The sequence below is a fragment of the Semicossyphus pulcher genome, unplaced genomic scaffold (genome assembly GCF_022749685.1).
Source record: "Semicossyphus pulcher isolate SPU_LCO1_2020_fin unplaced genomic scaffold, fSemPul1.0.p SCAF_7, whole genome shotgun sequence".
Classification (NCBI taxonomy): domain Eukaryota; kingdom Metazoa; phylum Chordata; class Actinopteri; order Labriformes; family Labridae; genus Semicossyphus; species Semicossyphus pulcher.
In genome coordinates this window covers 26478213-26497808 of record NW_027211748.1, presented here as the reverse complement: position 1 = coordinate 26497808, position 19596 = coordinate 26478213, and the positions used below count along the sequence as shown (strand labels likewise).

General features: G+C 42.9%; 1 protein-coding gene across 1 annotated transcript; it reads left to right on the top strand.

The window, feature by feature from the left end:
- The first annotated feature begins 15866 nt into the window (after positions 1-15866).
- Positions 15867-17534, top strand: LOC138611609 (tripartite motif-containing protein 16-like protein). The gene is made up of 2 exons (XM_069684787.1): positions 15867-16203; positions 16414-17534. Exons 1-2 carry the CDS (start codon positions 15867-15869, stop codon positions 17532-17534), a joined length of 1458 nt encoding a protein of 485 aa, XP_069540888.1.
- The last annotated feature ends 2062 nt before the right edge of the window (positions 17535-19596 follow it).

The following is a 19596-nucleotide window of genomic DNA, read 5'->3' as shown; positions in this document are numbered from 1 at the left end:
TAATTAAATGCTTGTCAACACAGCAGAAGTTGAAGTGATGACATGACAGACATTTCACCCAAAAGGTGTGCTGCGTCCAATTACCTGAAAGACCAATATTCCAGTATGCAATGCAAAGAGATATTGTATTGTGCTACAGTATTTTACTCAAACGATGGAGCTATCCAGTTGTAAAGTGGTGACGTCAAATCCCTGCATTAAACTGTTTCTGCATCCAAGCTGCTAGATCATCACCTATTTACAATATGCCGCCGTGCTGTTTTCTCGTTGTTTTAAGGGAGGAAAAATAACTTGATTGTTGCTAACGCTTCTTTACGGACATGCACCGTCATGATTGTCATTGCAGCCGCCACCCTCACCACAATCAACGTTACCGTAGGCCGCCAGCTACCGCTAGCTACAGCACCGGTAGCTACAGCACCGGTAGCTAGCAGGATTGCAAACTTGACATGGCAAAAACAGATGGTAGGCTGTAATTTTTGGTGTGTTTTGAATTAAAATAGTGTTGAAATAACTAGTATACCTGTTTTTTTAATAGCTATAGAAAACCTTTTTCCCTCTGGGATACCCTCAAAAACAGACTGAGACTTACATTGCGGATTTTACGGTACCTCCTCTGGCAGATCCAGTCCTGACTCTGTTCGTGCTTCAGCCTTGCCTCTTCCTCTCCCCTGTGTTTCCTGTCTGCCTCTCTGTGTTTGCTGGGCGTGGCTTCCTGGTTCTCCTCCTGAGTGACTGCAGCTGCTGAACCTGAACAGTTGCACCTCAACAGCTAATCAAGCCACCGCTGTATCACCAGTTCAGACCTCCAAATTCTGCCGGCTCGTTCAGTCTCACATGCAGTACAGACATCAAGGCAAAGGTCTCTGCTTTTTTGACGCTCAGCTAATTTTTTGTTTTGTGTGTTAGGATTAATCATGCCTGCTCCACCTTCAAAACCTGCCATTCCTAGTCTAGTCCTCGTCTACTGCCTACAATTTGGATGCATGGCCTTCAGCCTCTCCTTGATCTGTGCCAACTTCCCAGCCCCTATCAGCCTTATCAAGACCACGTCAGTCAAACCATCTTAAAATTACAATAAAATGTCCTAAATCATTCAAGGTCCTTTCTGCATTCTGATTTTAAACTGAATGCTCTAGCAAGTAAGGTTTTTATTTTACGTCAGGTTGAACAGACTCACAGCTGGTTTCATAGGGTAACTGCTGGACTTCTAGTTGTAATAAAATGTCCTTACATTGTTGTATTGCTGCTTCTACCTTCAGCTAAGGATGTCGATTTCTCTTCAGTCACTAGTGTTAGGTATTCATTTCTTAGACTTTCTACATACTGTATAGAAGGTGTAAAAATCCTCTATATTATATATTCTGTACTGCTCAGTTGCGTTCCCCTTGTATGAGTTAGAGGAGTCGGTTTTGGTGCCATTTAGGAATTATTTGTATCTGCACCCTATCATGAATAATATTTACGTCCTCTTTGTTAAAGGGATTTAAAAGCGAACATCCAAACAGTATGTTCCTAGAGAGAGGAAGGGGGCGTGGGTTTTCCTTCACAAGTGGCTCACAAGTGCTCATTGTGTGTGCCCAGTGTGTGCGGCCTGACTCCACCATGGTTATCCATCATGACAGCTATTGTATCCACACTGAGCGAGCTGTAAGGGATGTAAACAAGCTGAGAACATGTCAGTGGTCTTTAAACTCACAGGTCACTGATTTTAACCAATATATTCTGGGAACTAGACACTAATTCTGCAATTAACTGCAGATCCTGCACAACAGCTCGGTGCTTTGTTTGGTCTGCTGGTGAGCTGATTAAAGGACCACGCTGCGATGCAATGAAGCCAAATTCCGGACCGCCTGGGGGAATATTCGGTGCACAGGCGTGTGTGTCACTTGAGTTTAAACACAGATCAAAGCAGAGCAATTACAAGTGGAGAAGTCCTATTGTTGCTCTCTCAATCACCAACAGTTTATAGAGCCACTAAATCGGAGACCTTCTTGCAGTTAATTGATCAGATCTCGAAACCAGGTGAGGTGGCTTGACAAGCTGTGAGCAAACCAAAAGTCCATCCAAATTACACCACTTTGTCTGTCGCTAAGTGCACCTTAAATGACCGTAATCATCCTTCCTTGTGTGAGTGCACAGACAGTGTATCGTAGCACATAAAAGTTGAGCCAGGGAATCAGTGTAATTAATTATAGCTTTCATTTTATCTTCCAGATAAGCTTGGCTAACCTGGAGGTCTGATTTGTCAAAGCCTTGTGCGATGTGTTTAAAGTGATGTCACTGTTTTATCAGGTATTACGTATAAGGACGCAGTGTTATTAGATACAAAATAAATAAATGCCAAAACAAAGACAATAAAGCCTAAATTCCACAGGAACCATGTTCCGTGAATGCCGCAACCTCCAGAGTTGGTCGCACCCACTCTATTTCACAGTTCTTGTTTTTATATCACCATAGCAACTTTACGCGACCGCTTGCTCGAGGCCAGGAGTCAATTCATCGGTCTAAACTGTTTATGTTGCTCTGTTAAAACATTGATAATATCGCGTGATTTCGCAATTCCTGTGCGACAATATAGTTCTCTCGCTTTTAAATGTGTCAGCAACGGCGTCAACCACACCTCCTCGTTAAGATAAAAGTTTCAGTCTCTTCCTTGCTCAGAGAGTGTTTCCTAAATCACTCTTAAGCTAGGACTCCTTGCTAGAAGTTTTTAAGCTAAGTTAGGAGCTCTCAGAATGTTTGTGAGTAACAGGCCCTGGAGATCACCTCAGTCATCCCTGTCCCTCATGCAGACGTCTCAAAACGCAGCTGCAAAGCTCTGTGATAAACATTTCTTTTTAAATGTGTTTAAATGCATTAATGTACTCTATTTTTTAGCTTTGCCTTTACTAGAGACAGCTCTAAACACACAGCTTTTACCTGTCTTTTTTTTAAACAGACAAGAGTGCCCTTTATACATGGTAAGATTAAGAGCTCAGAGCTGCTTTCAGATAAACAGTTAGATAAAAGGTGTCCACGCTCCTCCACCTTCCTCGCACATAATCGTTATTATCACTGGTTTTCTGGTTTATCTGATGAAGTCAAAGGAGATAAAAGAGGTAAAAATGAAAGGTGTGAAATGAGTTGATAACTGCCTGTCAATTCAGGCTCACACGGTGGACTGAATCAAGTTGGATATGAAGTTAAAATGAATATAGATTAACAGCTTAATATTTCTGTCGGTGTGCAAAGCTCTAAGGTCCTGGTCGTGGTTTTTACTTTGCCAAACTGTAGCACAGACATTACACCGGCTCTGCAGACAGCTGCTTCATTAACAGCGCCCTGTCTGATATATTTTGGTCAGTCAAAGGCTGTTTTGCTGCCACAGTTGGTTTGGATCAAGTCTGTCTGATACAACAGAGTTGGTGCCTGCAGCTACAATTGAAAAGGAATCTAATCCATCAGTGAGCTTTTGCAGGGGCAGCTCAGAGTGGATGAGTTTTTGCACAGATGCACAGTAGGTGAAGTCAGTGCTGGCTTAGTTTGAATGAATTGAAGCTTGCTAGCCTTCAGTTCAGGCCTCAAGAGTCATGTACAATATCAGTGTCTTTTAGAATAAGTAGCAGCAGTGAGGGAGCAGCTGAAGATGCTCACAATTTAGAAATGACAAAGGATGCAGTCTTTTTTCCGTTGTGATTATGTATACTTAAATCTCCAGAAGTGCTTTTATGACCACTTTGGTGACAAATCGACATTGAATTTTAAGTTGATTGAAAGGAATATAATTGGGATGCGATTTGAGAGTGTTTTGAATGAGTTTTGCCCAATCCCGTGAAATATCCACACTCATGCTAGCTTCCCAAATCTCTGCCCGGCCGTGACTTACCTTTTGCCTGCTCCTGACTGGTTTGCCGGCCTAAACTAAGTGCTTACCTTACCTGCTGATTCCTTGACCCCGTCTCCTGCTTGCCCCGCCATGGTACTGTTGCCTTGCTTGAAGAGTGATCGGTGTGAGCCACCACCTCACCTTTCTCTTGGTTCTGCTCACCTAGCCAGAGCCTTATCCTGAACTGAACTGTTTTATTATCTGCCTGTTTTTTCCTGTACCCACTGAATCCTAAAATCCCCGCTCTCCAGTGTGCTGCATTTGGGTCCAAACCCGACCAGTTACACATGGACTTTGAGGCGCATTCCTGACTGCCCAGTCTGGGAGCATTAAAAGCAGGGTAGTGTTGGTGTCTACATTTATAGTTAGCACAGGAGCATCGGATCACTGTGAGGTCAAGGTTAATTAGGTTGGTCCAGTTATTTATTATACATAAAAAAAACTAAATTAATCAAATAATAAATATAAACAACTAGCCGACGCTTTTCAACTAAAATAAACAGATTTAATGCACAAACATCAACAGACATATTCACAAAACCTTATTTGTGTCTTAGGAGTTACAGTTAAACATTGTACAGCCACTTACATTATTACAGAATACAGGGGCTACAGCAGGCTCCAGTCCCACCTTCCTGTTATGACATTCTCGACTGAAAATAGGACCCTGGTGCACTTGTTTGCTTTTGAAGGGGCAACACAAAACACTGAACAGACCGCCGCCCAGAAGCTCCGGAAACTCTTCTTTGAATGATTTGACACATGAACCAAACATGTCTCCGTGTAGCTGCACCAGAGGCACCAGCTTGAGGGCGGTATCATAGCTTCAATGCTGCTGGAGAACAAGAGAGATTCAATTTTCACTTTCAAGTGTCCATTGTTCAGTCTCTCCAGGAAGTTGTGAAGCTGCGATTCAACAAATTCACACAAATTCAGCCAATCCCCACAACGTTTTCCTAACCTATATTCGCCTACAGGCGTTGACGTGTTCATCACCAAATATTGATCTTCTTAAGTCTGCAATGTTGTAGTAACATTGGAGAGCATTGTTACAGTGCCTTTATATCTCTCGAAGGGCAGTGTGTTACAGCCGAGTTCTTGCGCACTCGCAGGACATAGACATAGCCCGGACCCCGGGCTCTCTGTAGATCACCCTCCCCGTGGGCAGGAGGCGGAGGCGGCGCAGTGACAGGCAGTAGTAGTGAGTTTTTCTCACCAACGCCAGATCCCTTGCCAATAAGCTGGATGAGTTGAAGCTGCAGACTGCAACGAAGTAGATCGTCAGGCACAGTTGCATTCTGTCAATCATAGAGACCTGGCTTCACTCACTCATTCCGGACGAGGATATTGAGCTAGCAGGCCGCACAGCACACCGTTCACAGAACCAAGGACTCCGGTAAGAACAAAGGAGGGGGCTATGCGTTCATGTGAACACCAGCTGGTGTACTAACACTAAGACTGTAGCCAGCCACTGCTCCCCGGACCTGGAGTATGTGACTGTTAATGCAGGCCCATATACCTTCCGCAGGAGTTTACTGTCATCTTGCTAACTGTCATCTGCTTTGTATATACCACCTGATGCTAATGCTAGCCTGGCTCTTGGACACTTGCAGGACATCATTAGCTGTCAACAGAGCATGTATCCTGAGGCTGTTTACATCATAGCAGGTTGATGCTGATTTAAAAGGGGTGATCCCTAAATTCCATCAGCACATTAAGGGGGAATTCACAAAAGCTAAATTGCGGCTGCTGATAGCTCCATAAATTGTGAATCATTTGCACCCGTTATCTGCTCTGTCTCAAGGACTGATTCACAAAGCAAATTGTCTCCTGATTATAATTATAATGACAAAATATCATTAACAGATGTTTTTCAAGACAAATGCAATTTTTGATCACACAAAAGATGGAATTGTTGCCACGATCGCTGTAAACAGCCCTTATAATAGGTACGCCGAAATTACAACCAGTTCTCTGCTGGCGGTAATATCTCTATCTGCGCGGTGCTGTTGGCACTGGCATTTGTGAATTAGTTACTTTTTGCAATGAGGCTCATTTACATAGAAATGGACTATATATGCCCCGAATGTTTGCATAATGACTCATTTAAATACATGCAAACGGCACCGGAGAACAGAAACGCTGTTTGCTCCTCAGCGCACTTTGGGGTGCATTCAACCCTTTGTGTGTGCTTGGAGAATGAGGCAGAATCTTTTTATGTCAGTGTCTCAGTATAGCGGGCACAAAAGCCGCACAATCCTTTCGTGAAATCACCCCTATGTGTGCAACTAGGGGAGCAAATACACCGGACAAGGTCTACACCAGCATACAGGAGGAAAATAGAGGACCACTTTAGCAGCAACAACACAAGGAAGGTGTGGCAAGGGGTCCAACACATCACCAGCTGCAAGTCCAGTAACTTCTCAGCTGCCAGCCACCAGCAGAGGAGCTGAACCTCTTCTTTGCCCGCGTCGAGGTGGAGTCACCGGAGGTGGCTGCATCCCACCCACCAGCCCACAGCAGCCACATACTCATGGTGGAGAAGCATTAGATGAGGCGCACACTGAGGGCGGTGAACCCGAGGAAAGCTGTAGGACATGATGGCATTGCTGGACAGGTGCTGAAGGACTGCATGGACAAGCTGGCTGGCATCTTCACCAGGAACTTCAACCCTATCCCAGTCCACTGTCCCACCTTGCCTGAAGTCCTCTATTATTGTCCGACTGCCAAAAAAGACCATCATCAGTGGCCTGAATGACTACCGTCCAGTGGCACATAAACCAATAGTTATTTAGTGCTTTGAGAAACTGGTCCGGAGTCATGTCATTTCAAGCCTGCTTCCAGCATTGGACACACACCAATTAGCCAACAGAGCAAACTGATCTAAAGAGGACGCTATTGCTACAGCTCTCCACACTGCTCTGACCCACCTAGAGCAGCAGGGGAGCTACGCAAGTCTGCTCTTTGTGGATTTTAACTCGGCTCTTAATACCATCCTCCCCCACACATTAGTTTCCAAACTGGCAGATTGGGGACTTTCTTCATCCATCTGCTGCTGGATCGTGGACTTCTCGTCAGATCGCTCCCAGAAGTATACAATAGTAGACAAGTAGACAATAAACTGGTGCTTAACATCACCGAGACCAAGGAGCTGATCGTCGACTACAGGAGGAATAAAATGAACATTCAGCCATTAAACATCAGCGGGACTGTGTGGAGAGGGTCTCGAATATCTGGTTTCTGGGCGTCCAGATTGGGGAAGACCTGAAATGGAGCGCCAACACCACAGCGTTAATTAAGAAGGCTTACTCCCTGAGACTCCTCAGGAACAACAACCTCACCCAGAAACTGATTGTGTCCTTCTATTTCTGCTCCAGAGAGAGTGTGCTGACGTACTGTATGTACCAGTTTCTACACAACTACCCCTCACTGTCACCACTCAGTGAATCTACAGACTCATCCAGCATCAATATCCGTCCTCTGAGGTACTTTGAGGCTGTGATAGCGGCTGGGTCAGAGAGGATTTGGAGTTCATGTAGCAGTCGCATACAAGAATATCAGGAGAGCAGGGAGCGGAGATGAATGTGGATTTGGACGCAAGGACCATTCTTGGGCGTTACACTGTAACAACAGCATTTATAACTTTATGTACAACAATTTCCAAACTCCTGTCTCAGGTCCTCTGTCCTCCAGAGTAGGAGTGTACCTGGATCACAGAGCAGGTATTCTGTCCTTCTACAGCATCTCTAAAACCATGACTCTCCTCCACAGAGTCCAGACCACATTCACTCAGCCTCTCTATGCTGGACTTTGGCTTTATTATTATGGAGACACTGTTGAGTTGTGTAAAGTGAAATAGACAGAAGTCATTTAAGGGACAGCGGGTTAACTTCTGTGTTTTCATTCTTCAGCTTGATTTTTATTCATGTTTGTTGCTGAGAGCTGATTGTTGGCACCTTTTTGTCACCTGTCAATCAAACTTGATGGGTGGTACTTTGACGTCTTCTCATGTGTTCTGTAAATGAGTTCCTTTAAGTGACGCTCCTTCCTGTGTCTGTTTAGCCATGAAGCCCATCAGTGCTCATGATGACTTTACTGATGTGATGTGTGAACAAACTGAACTTTGACATCATGAATAAACAAACAGGATCAAAGTCTTTTCTTCTCGTCTTCATTGCAGGGTTTCACACAAAGCTGATGGAGGGAATATTGTCGTGAGTTTCTAGTTTAGTTCTGGTTTTGTCTTGTATTTCGGTGTTCAGTTATTATTTCTTGTTTTACCATATCACTTGTCCCTTTTCATCATTTAGTTTTGTATTTAGTTTATTCTGTGTTCTTGTCAGTATTTAGTCTTGTTTAGTTAAGTATTTCACTTGTGTCTCTTTGGTTAGGTCATTTCCTGTTTTACTTTGTCACCTTGTCTCTCTTGTTGATCCACTTCCTGCCTTTGTGTTTCCCGCTTGTTTGATTGTGTGCCCTGCCCTGATTGTTTTCACCTGCCCTTGATTGTCTCACCTGTGTCTGATTAGCCTCACCCCCTAAGTTTATTTAGTCTTTGTGCTCCCCTGTCTCTGGCTGGTACAATGTCTTTGTCTTTGTCTGTGAAAACCTTATGCATCTCTTCCTGTGTTTGCCGATGTATCATTTTGGATTTTTGGATTTTGGATTTGCCTGTATTTGTTGGCTCTTCAGTTGGATTTTTGTTTTATTAAATCATTTAAATCTGCATCTGGGTCCTCACCTTTTTGGGAACATTGAACCCTGACAGAATGTACCAGCCTGACATGGACCCAGCAGACTTGTAGAAATTTGATTTATTTTCAAAGATAAGATATTTTCAGAATATTTTTAGAATGGTGAGAGGAGAGTTTGAATTTGAGCGGTCTCCCTGGACTGGGACTCGCTTGGCCATTTTTCCTGGATCCCCCGGAGGCACCAGGAAAAGATGTGGCCATCGTGGCTCTTGTCTTCCTTACCCCTCTCCCCAGCCCCTCTCCCCAGAGCCTCCACTGCCTAGCTCCCCAGAAACTCCTGCCCCTGTGTTCCAGTCGGAGGTCCTGCCGACTCCTGTCCCTGTGTTCCGGTCGGAGGCTCTGCCGACTCCTGCTCCCCGGGTCCAGTCGGCTCCCCGGCTGACTCCTGCCCCCCGGGTCCAGTCGGCTCCCCGGCTGACTCCTGCTCCCCGGGTCCAGATGGCTCCTCTGGTCCAGCAGGAGGATTCACCTCCTGGCTCTCCGTCGGCGTTCCTGGTTCCCTGTCGGTGGTCCGACCGACACCTGCACCTGGTTCTGGTTCCCATCGGCAATCCGGCCAACACCTGCTCCTGGTTCCCCGTCGGAGGCCTGGCCGACACCTGCCCGTCCTCCTGAGAGGCTTTGCCCACCTGGTCGGCCCACTGGCCACCCTCCCGAGAAGCTCTGCCTGGCTGGTCAGCCCCCTGGCCGCCCTCCTGAGAGGCTTTGCTTGCCTGGCTGCCCTCCAGGCTGCCCTCCAGATCTGCTCTGGCCAACTGCCTCGCCTCCAGGCCATCCGCCTGAAGGTTTGGACTCTGCCCCGCCTCCAGGCCGTCCACCTGAAGGTTTGGACTCTGCCCCGCCTCCAGGCCGTCAGCCTGAAGGCTTGGACTCAGCCCCTTACCAGCCTCCTGGCTGTCCAAACATTTAACAGTTTTCCCAGTGCTAGAACACTGAGTGAAACATTCACGAGTCTCTATCCTTTCAGCTTCCCTCACTCAAACAGCTTTGTCACAAAGACATAAGGGGAGTTTTCGATCACTTGTTGAGTTTTAAAAACACGTTTTTGTTTGTGCACAAAGTCAAAAAGAGGATTTAATACACAACTTTAAAATGAGGCTGTCATGTCTTTTTAGTGTTAAGCTTTGTTACCCCCAAGGCCAAACCATCCAGCGTCTTTGAATCCACATTTTATTAAAACTTTTTGGAACTATTTTTGTCCAGGAGTAAATCTGTCAATTCACAAATGTTATAAGAATTGATTGAAGTTCTTGACAACTCTGATTAATTCACAATCACAGGTTTCTTCCTCCTTCTTTACTGGTCGCTAAAGCCAGTACAACAAAGGGAGCTTTATGAGAGCACCAGCTGTCAAACACTGAGAATCCACTGGGAGGCGACAGAGTTCACTTCACCAACATGAGGGGATTGATTGAAGTTCTTGACAACCGATTAATTCACAATCACAGGTTTCTTCCTCCTTCTTTCCTGGTCGCTTCCACTTCTTCTTTCTTTACTGCATTCAAGTCATTTCAGTAAAACTGTTGTTCACATTTACTGGCTCCTAATCTAACACACACGCAACATTTCAGTCGCCATCATTGTTGTTGGAGTACACGTAGGAGCGAGAATAAGGTCAACACAGAGGCAGAGAAACTGAACGAGTTTTTACGCGCTACCTGAAGGCCACTCCGTCAACTTGCAGCAGAAGTATAAATCAGGTGTTAACCATGTGGAGCGCATTACACACAGCACGTCTCTGCTGCTGAGAAACATCACGTTTATAAGCCAAAGTAAATCTTAGTCCCGTATTAAGGAAGCGTTGCAGGCAATCTTTGCCAACTCCTGCGACCGCCACCAGGAGTATTTAACAGACCGAGGGCATCTGTTTGTGTGTGATCTGATCCGCTCATAGACAAGTTATATTTATATCATATCAGTTTCATGTGAGTTTTAAATCTTTGTGGTATTTTGGAGTTTATTTGAGTTGCTTTTGGTGGACAGATATACTTTTCTCTTGCCCTTTCATTGTATTTATCAGAGCTTAAGATGCTTCTTTAGACCACACAGGGTGTTTTTATGATGCAGACTCGGCTGCTCTGTTTACTGTCTGACATTATTTCTGCCTTTGTTGATGATGCTGATTATTGTGATCGTTATTTTCTACAAGAAAAACTGCTACGACTCACATCTTTACAATATTTAAGCGGTGATTACTTGTCCTCGGGTGTTTGTTTGTACGAGGCCACTTTTTGACAGCTATTTAAATAACTTTTATAAATAATTGCAAAAACATTTTCTAGTCGGTTCATGTTTTATCCACGAGGAACACGAAGACGATGAGCCTCCAAAGCCCAGTCTGTGTTTCATCTGTATAGTTTTACACGACATCGTTGCACTATTCCTGCAAATTGTGTTGTCCCACTGAGATTTCAGAAAGCTACAAGTTTTATAAATATCATCATTGTTATTCTTACAGATGAGATTCCAACTCATTCTGAGAAACATTTTCTCACAGTCTGGAGGTGGACGACCTAAAGCACACATATTCCAGACACTGACCAAAGCCATTGCCCCCACCCGCACGGAGAACAGGTCGTAGAAGTAGATGAACGTTCTGATCAGGCTCAAAATTAGCGTGCAGAGACTCTTGCTAAACAAAGGAGAGGTGGGGGCGAAACAGGCGTCTCTTACATGACGCCTCCTCGTCAACTGTTGTGGCAAAAACGTTCCACAAACTCTCTTATCTGCAACTTAATTTCAATCTCCAATAGATAATAAAACATGGTTGAAAAACTCTTAAAACTAGGTTAGAAAACTTGGTTAAAAAACATAATCAAAGTCTTCAAAAACTCGGACAAGCAAACACTAGAGACTGGCAGAATCTGATGCAAAAAGAGTTTATTCCCGTATAAATACAACGAAATAAACCCGAGTCCATCCGGATAAGACTGCCCACGGGTCAGCCGCTCGGGTCTTATATACTCTAAGCCCCTCCCTCGCTGGGCTTCAGCTTGCCCCAACACCTGTTGGAGCCTCCCCCCTCGCTCTGGCTCTCTTCCCTCAGTCGGTTTTCTCTCAGTTTTTGCCTGACCCATTTCCAACTTTTCTGCAGGCCTCTTCTTCACTCCGGCCAATTAGGCGCGTTCATGCACTGTACAACAGAAAAGGAGGGGCTGGGGGGGGACACCTGTTCTTCTTGGCCAGCTGCCAACCCTGCACCTGGCTTTCATACTGAGCCCAGCGAGTTTAGCTTCAGCTTAGGATTCTATTTTAGAGTTTTAACACTTTAGATTATAAAAACTTATTATAAAACATTAGAATATAAAACCTTAACTATAAAACATTTGACTGTTAAACCTCAACTATAAAAAACTTGACTGTAAAACTTTAACTTTAAGACATTTGACTGTACAACTTTAACTTTAAGGCTTTAGACTATAGAAAAGTTAACTTTAAGACATTTTAACTATAAAACCTTTAACTTTAAGGCATTAAAACATTTAATTTATAAAACTTTTGATTATATAACTTCAACTCTAAAACATTTGATTATAAAGCTTCAAAATGTTTTCCAACACAACCAACTGTTCTCCCTCAACAACCAAGTAGCCCGACTATCAGAAAAGAATCATGAGTTTTAGTGTGTTTTTCCATCTAGTAGTTGTCCATACTTTCATCAAAGACACCAAAAAGATGGCACAGAAACTGAAGGAAGCAGGAACATATCAGGTGGGCAGCAGTAAGACAGTCTGACCCTGTTCACCTTTGGTATCAACATGTGGTTTTCGTGATCAGATCACAAGTGGACAGCCTTCAGTACAGGTGTAAACACACCCAGGACGGATTGAGGACGCATTGAGATCCAACCACTCACATACGGAGGCGGTCTGGGACGCATTTGTCCACGTTTGTCTGCAAGTGTGTACGCACATGTGTTTCAACTATTATTATGACAACAACAATAAGGATGTTTTTATGTACCAGACTCAGCGTATAGGTTCCTAATGGAGGACGTGCAGTTGCTGACAGATGAATAAAATCTTATTATATCTGCTTACAACTCCATCATGTTCTGTTGTAAACCATTTATTAAAGGTCTTTCCTTTTTGTTCATGTGTCGTGTCACCAAACCCACTTGTTTCACTTTTTCCTGATTTTACGACAATAGATATTTTTATTTGTACACTGTCTCATAATGTTTAGTGCTCTCTCTTTTATTCTGAAAGTATTATATGAACAGAGTTTGATGCCTTGCTCGTTAAAACACTCACTGAGTTTGTGTTCATCTTAAGAAAAGCAGTTTTAAAGAATCTAACAATAACTTACCCACTAGTGATTAATCTATGGAGGACTGGAATTGATTGAAATACCTTCACATGTAGTTTTATAGTTTAAACTTTTGTTCTAATTTTCACTGCATGATGAAAAAGACAGTGAAACTCAGACTGCTCCTTTCAAAGATAACTCCTCCTTCTGGGGTGGATCACAGACTGATAACCCCTCCCTGTTGGTGCCTCAGTGTGTGCACGCATTTACTTGCTCCCTCCCCTCACTGATGTAAAAGTGTTAACAGGGATGTAACGTGTGACATAGCAGAAGCTGGCAATCCCTGTGCAGTGAATGCCGACAAATCCAGAGGAGATAAAGGACAACAAGTTGTTTTGCATTAGATCAGTGACGCTTTCAGATAAAGTTCTACACACCGCAGCCTGGAGGTGAAATGACGCAGAAAGGAGTTCAGCTGGACCGGAAAAACATTTCTTGTTTGATCTGTCTGGATCTACTGAACGAGCCAGTGACAATTCCCTGTGGACATAGCTTCTGCACGGACTGCTACCTGAAGGCCACTCCGTCGACTGTGTAAGATTATGTTTGTGATATTATGTGCGACATCACTTGTCTGTTTTGGTTAACATATGTTACTAAATAATCCTATTTATACTGTTATTCTACGAGGCACTGGTGTTCGTGTATTCTTCCAGCAGGATTTAAACCGTACATGTATGGCTATAAATAATTTTCTTCAGGACTGATAAGGTTCTCTTTTCATATTCAAAGTATTTGAGACTCATTTTGTTCAGATTGTAATCTGTCAGTCCACCAAGCGGTCTGCTTTGCTGAAGAGTTTTTTTAATTTATCCTCAAATGGAAAAAGAGAAATGCATCGAAAATCCTGATCAGAAATCCTGATCACTGTAGGTGTTTAATTGATCATCACAGGAAAAGTGACTCAAGTAAAGAAGGAATGATTTATAATCATGTTGATATACTTATAATTAAGTTCCAGTAGAATAAACGGTGGTAGGATTTGATGTCCGACAACAACAACATGTTGAGTCTCACTTTAAGTCTTTAGACACAATAATTAATGGACAGGGGAGATCTATGTTTTTAAACTGGCACTGAATGGGTTAAAGCACATCGAGTGTGCTCCTAAATGGGTTTTAAACCTGTCTCTTTATTCAGCGATGGAAAGGGAATCTGTGTTGGGGGTAGAAACTCTTAATGGGGTTGTCATGTGCCCTGATGGGCTGAATGTTTAGAGTTTCTATGCTCTGTTGTTCAGGGCTCCCTTTTCGGTCTTTTTCTTTGCAGGGTCAAAAGTGTTTGTTTCTGGAAGCTGTACTGTGATGGCTTCTGAGTTGGATCACAGGGAGCATTGGAGGCATTAGCATATGCAGAGTGGGTGTTGTGCTCTGCTGCCATTGTTCAGGTTCAAGTGCTGTAATGCCTCTCCTCTTTACACCTCAGGATTACACGAGTTTGCAACCAAGTCTTTTGTCCTCTGAAGGGTTTGGTAATCACTCAGCCATTACTGTGGTTCATGTAAAACTGTTTGCTTTACAATCATCAATAACAGCTGTGATCTGTTTTCTTCACAGCTTTAAAAGACCAATTAACTAAGTGGACTAAAGACTGGGGATGTGAGTGAACATGAAAACACAGTTTATGCAACAGGAGATTGTGCTGCTGTTGTTTTTAGCTTCTTCATTTGAAGACTTACCAGGTTAAAAAAAACAGCTGAGTACAATAAATGTGAGATTACACAGGATAATATGTTACTGGACTATTTAGAGACACAAGTAACATGAATTAAAGTTCATCTTTTTTCACAAAGCTTTTAAAAATGTACCTTTTCTATCTGAACGTTTAAAATGATACGACTTCAAACATACAAGAAATATTTACGATTGAATAGAAGTGTATGAAAATACTTTGTAAGATGTATTTCTTAGAATTTGTTAGGACTTTCAAAATAAAATCACATTTCATTCTTTCACTTGGAACAATTTAGTGCATTTAAAAAAGTAGCATTAGATAAACAAGTTTAACCCGAGTATGTTCAATTGTATATTTAATGGTGTCTAAGCCAAGTAGCTTTCATTGTGTTTCATTATATCTTTAGTAGCACAAATTATATTCTAATTAGTATAATATTTACATTGTTAGTACATCATAGATATCTAACATTTAGTACATTCACTTTCCTTTAAGTCTACTTCACTGTACTTTTTTCTACTTGTGTTTAATTGCAGTTTGTAAGATCCAAACAACAATTTATCTTTATCATTACTTTTTCAGATCTTTGAGACCCAGTAACATTCAACTCATTTATCTAATCTGAGTTTAGTTTTACAGACATTAAAAAGTGTTTTTCTTTAATCAAGAAATTTCTCCTTTTCAACATTACATTTAAACACATCATGGCATTGTTTTAATAACCTTTGCCCAATACTGATTATTCAGAGTTAAACTAGTCATAATGTAACTGAGCCACAGTTACATTAGAACCAACAGCAACACTATTATTAAGGATTTATAATACTGTTTGATAAATTGTTCATAACAATATCATTTAGTTGTTTTTATTTATGTACATTTGCAGCCCTTCCAGAGAAAATCACACACAGGAAGTACACCTCCACCTGAGACCAACCTGTCTCATTATAACATAAAATGCACATACAATATAAAATAAATATTAAAACAAACACTGTGTCTGTTTGGTAACAGCAGGCTCCACCATCTCCTGCTAAAATGCATCACCATTATGACCCCTCCCTGATGGCTCGCTTCATTCACTCCAATCCACCAATCCTCTTCCTTGGTCCCTCCCCCTCATTGATATGCATGTGTTGAGTTGGGTATAACCAACAAGAGCTGATGAGCACTCTGCACTGAAGATCAGCGGATCAACAGGAACTGAAGGCAAACAGTTGTGTTGGAGCAGAGAGAGTGAACCTCAACTTTCAGAAGGACACATGGTGCAGAAAGGAGTTCAGCTGGACCGGGAAACCTTCTCTTGTTCCATCTGTCTGGATCTACTGAAGGATCCGGTGACTGTTCCCTGTGGACACAGCTACTGCATGAACTGTATCAAACGCTTCTGGGATGGAAAGAAGAAGAAGAACATTTACAGCTGCCCTCAGTGTAGGCAGACCTTCACACCGAGGCCTGTCCTGCTGAAAAACACCATGTTAGCAGCTTTAGTGGAGGAGCTGAAGAAGACTGGACTCCAAGCTGCTCCTGCTGATCACTGCTATGCTGGAGCTGAAGATGTGGCCTGTGATGTCTGCACTGGGAGAAAACTGAAAGCCTGCAAGTCCTGTCTGCAGTGTCTGATCTCTTACTGTGAGAAAGACCTTCAGCCTCATTATGATTCCCCTGCCTTTAAGAAGCACAAGCTGGTGGAGCCCTCCAAGAAGCTCCAGGAGAACGTCTGCTCTCGTCATGATGAGGTGATGAAGATGTTCTGTCGTACTGATCAGCAGTCTATCTGTTATCTCTGCTCTGTGGACGAACATAAAGGCCACGACACAGTCTCAGCTGCAGCAGAAAGGACTGAGAGGCAGAGAGAGCTCGGGGTGAGTCGACAAAACATCCAGCAGAGAATCCAGGACAGAGAGAAAGATGTGAAGCTGCTTCAACAGCAGGTGGAGGCTGTCAATCGCTCTGCTGATAAAACCGTGGAGGACAGAGAGAAGATCTCCAACCAGCTGATGCATTTCATGCAGATAGGACACTCTCATGAGAAGCAGCAGGTCAGATCCCAGCAGGAAGCTGAAGTGAGTCGAGTCAGAGAGCTTCAGGAGAAGCTGGAGCAGGAGATCACTGAGCTGAAGAGGAGAGACGCTGACCTGGAGGAGCTGTCACTCACAGAGGATCACAACCAGTTTCTACACGACTACCCCTCACTGTCACCACTCAGTGAATCTACAGACTCATCCAGCATCAAGATCCGTCCTCTGAGGTACTTTGAGGCTGTGACAGCGGCTGTGTCAGAGGTCAGAGATAAACTACAGGACGTTCTGAGGGAGACATGGACAAACATCTCACAGACAGTGACTGAAGTGGATGTTTTACTGTCACAACCAGAGCCCAAGACCAGAGCTGAGTTCTTACAGTACTCATGTGACATCACACTGGATCCAAACACAGCACACACACAGCTGTTATTATCTGATGGGAACAGAAAAGCAACATTCATGGGTTTACGACAGTCTTATTCTAATCACCCAGACAGATTCACTGGATGGGATCAGGTCCTGAGTAGAGAGAGTCTGACTGGACGTTGTTACTGGGAGGTGAAGAGAAGAGGAAGAGGAGTTCATGTAGCAGTCGCATACAAGAATATCAGCAGAGCAGGGAATGAATGTGGATTTGGATACACTGACAAATCTTGGGCGTTAGATTGTGACAACAACAGTTCTAACTTTTGGTACAGAAACATGAACACTCCTGTCTCAGGTCCTCGGTCCTCCAGAGTAGGAGTGTACCTGGATCACAGAGCAGGTATTCTGTCCTTCTACAGCATCTCTAAAACCATGACTCTCCTCCACAGAGTCCAGACCACATTCACTCAGCCTCTCTATGCTGGACTCGGGTTTTGTAATTATGGAGACACTGTTGAGTTGTGTAAAGTGAAATAGACAGAAGTCATTTAAGGGACAGCGGGTTAACTTCTGTGTTTTCATTCTTCAGCTTGATTTTTATTCATGTTTGTTGCTGAGAGCTGATTGTTGGCACCTTTTTGTCACCTGTCAATCAAACTTGATGGGCGGTACTTTGACGTCTTCTCATGTGTTCTGTAAATGTCTGAGTTCCTTTAAGTGACGCTCCTTCCTGTGTCTGTTTAGCCATGAAGCCCATCAGTGCTCATGATGACTTTACTGATGTGATGTGTGAACAAACTGAAGTTTGACATCACGAATAAACAAACAGGATCAAAGTCTTTTCTTCTCGTCTTCATTGCAGGGTTTCACACAAAGCTGATGGAGAGAATATGAAACTAATGTGAGAGTCAGACTGAGGATATTTCCCTCCTGAAACACCAAACTTCAGTTTGTCTTCTTAGAGCGTTTGTCATCAGATTCAAGATTCAAGATGTTTATTGTCACTCCGGTTATACAAGAATAAGCGTGTGAAATTCTTTTGCTGGGAGGCTCCATCTATAAAGGCTGAATATTAAATATAAAGACTTAAAATGTGATAACAAAATTAAAGAAGCAGCAATAAAAATAAGGATATTTGAGAACACATGTACATGTAGGGCTTAGTATATACATCTGAAGCTCAATATATTCATTTAAAGCAGAAACATTCACGAGTCTCTATCCTTTCAGCTTCCCTCACTCAAACAGCTTTGTCACAAAGACATAAGGGGAGTTTTCGATCGCTTGTTGAGTTTTAAAAACACGTTTTTGTTTGTGCACAAAGAGAAAAAGAGGATTTAATACACAACCGATTAATTCACAATCACAGGTTTCTTCCTCCTTCTTTCCTGGTCGCTTCCACTTCTTCTTTCTTTACTGCATTCAAGTCATTTCAGTAAAACTGTTGTTCACATTTATTTGCTCCTAATCTAACACACACGCCACATTTCAGTCGCCATCATTGTTGTTGGAGTACACGTAGGAGCAAGAATAAGGTCAACACAGAGGCAGAGAAACTGAACGAGTTTTTATGCGCTACCTGAAGGCCACTCCGAAGACTGTGTAAGATTATAGTGCAGGTATTCTGTCCTTCTACAGCAGAGGTCACTAACTGGTGGACCGTGGTCCGGGTCCGGACCCAGAAGGTGTCCCATACGGACCCAGACCTACAGCCAAAACAGAAGGATTATGATTCAAAACCTGACGGGGCGCTTCTATTTTAAGCGGCGCAGCTTTTGTAGTCTTTACGGTAAAGGTTTAGTGGATGAAACGTACAGACCAATTACATGCATGTTAAGCCATCCCACGTGATACTACTCAGCCAATCAAGTCTGTGCATTCCAGGCAGTAAACACTGTGACTTTACAGCGCAGACAGAGAAAGACGGAGTAAGACGGAGACAAACGGAGAAAGGGAGAAATAGAGACTACTGCGCTTGAGACAAGCTAGAGCTCAATTCTCTCACTGAGCAAAAAAAGTGGGAGAGTTGAATATAAGAGGGGAAGAAAATGAACCTCTACAACTGTTCAATTGTAAAAATGTGTTGAGATTTATTATCTGCAAAATTGGTTGAGACTGTTGAGTCGAGATGTTAAACAGAAAAGGGGGAATTCAAACTTTTCCTTCCTTTATTTTATTTTTCTGAAGTTAAGCACTTTATTTGAACATGTACAATTTTCACATTTTCTTTATTTGCTCTTATTTTGAAATGCAGCCCTACTTTTATTTAGTAAATGAGAGAACATTATACATATTGGCAGTCATACATATATGTTCAGTTCTGTGTTACATGACAATAAAAATTGTCAAAAGGTTTTTGAATTGTACTGAATTCATTTGATTTGACTGAGGTATTTATTACATGCAGATGTGGATACAACTACTAGGCTACTTAGATATATATCACACTAAATAGTTAGCCATCATGATCTTCTGGACCTTTACTTCAAGAAATTTTCTCGAACTGGACCTCTTTAAATTTTAGTTGAATACCCCTGTTCTACAGCATCTCTGTAACCATGACTCTCCTCCACAGAGTCCAGACCACATTCACTCAGCC

Excerpts from the sequence above, each read along its gene's own strand:
- LOC138611609 (XM_069684787.1), top strand. The coding sequence starts at position 15,867 with ATGGTGCAGAAAGGAGTTCAGCTGGACCGGGAAACCTTCTCTTGTTCC. Across the intron at positions 16,204-16,413 it reads TGGGAGAAAACTGAAAGCCT|GCCACGACACAGTCTCAGCT; the intron begins GCAAGTCCTGTC and ends ACGAACATAAAG.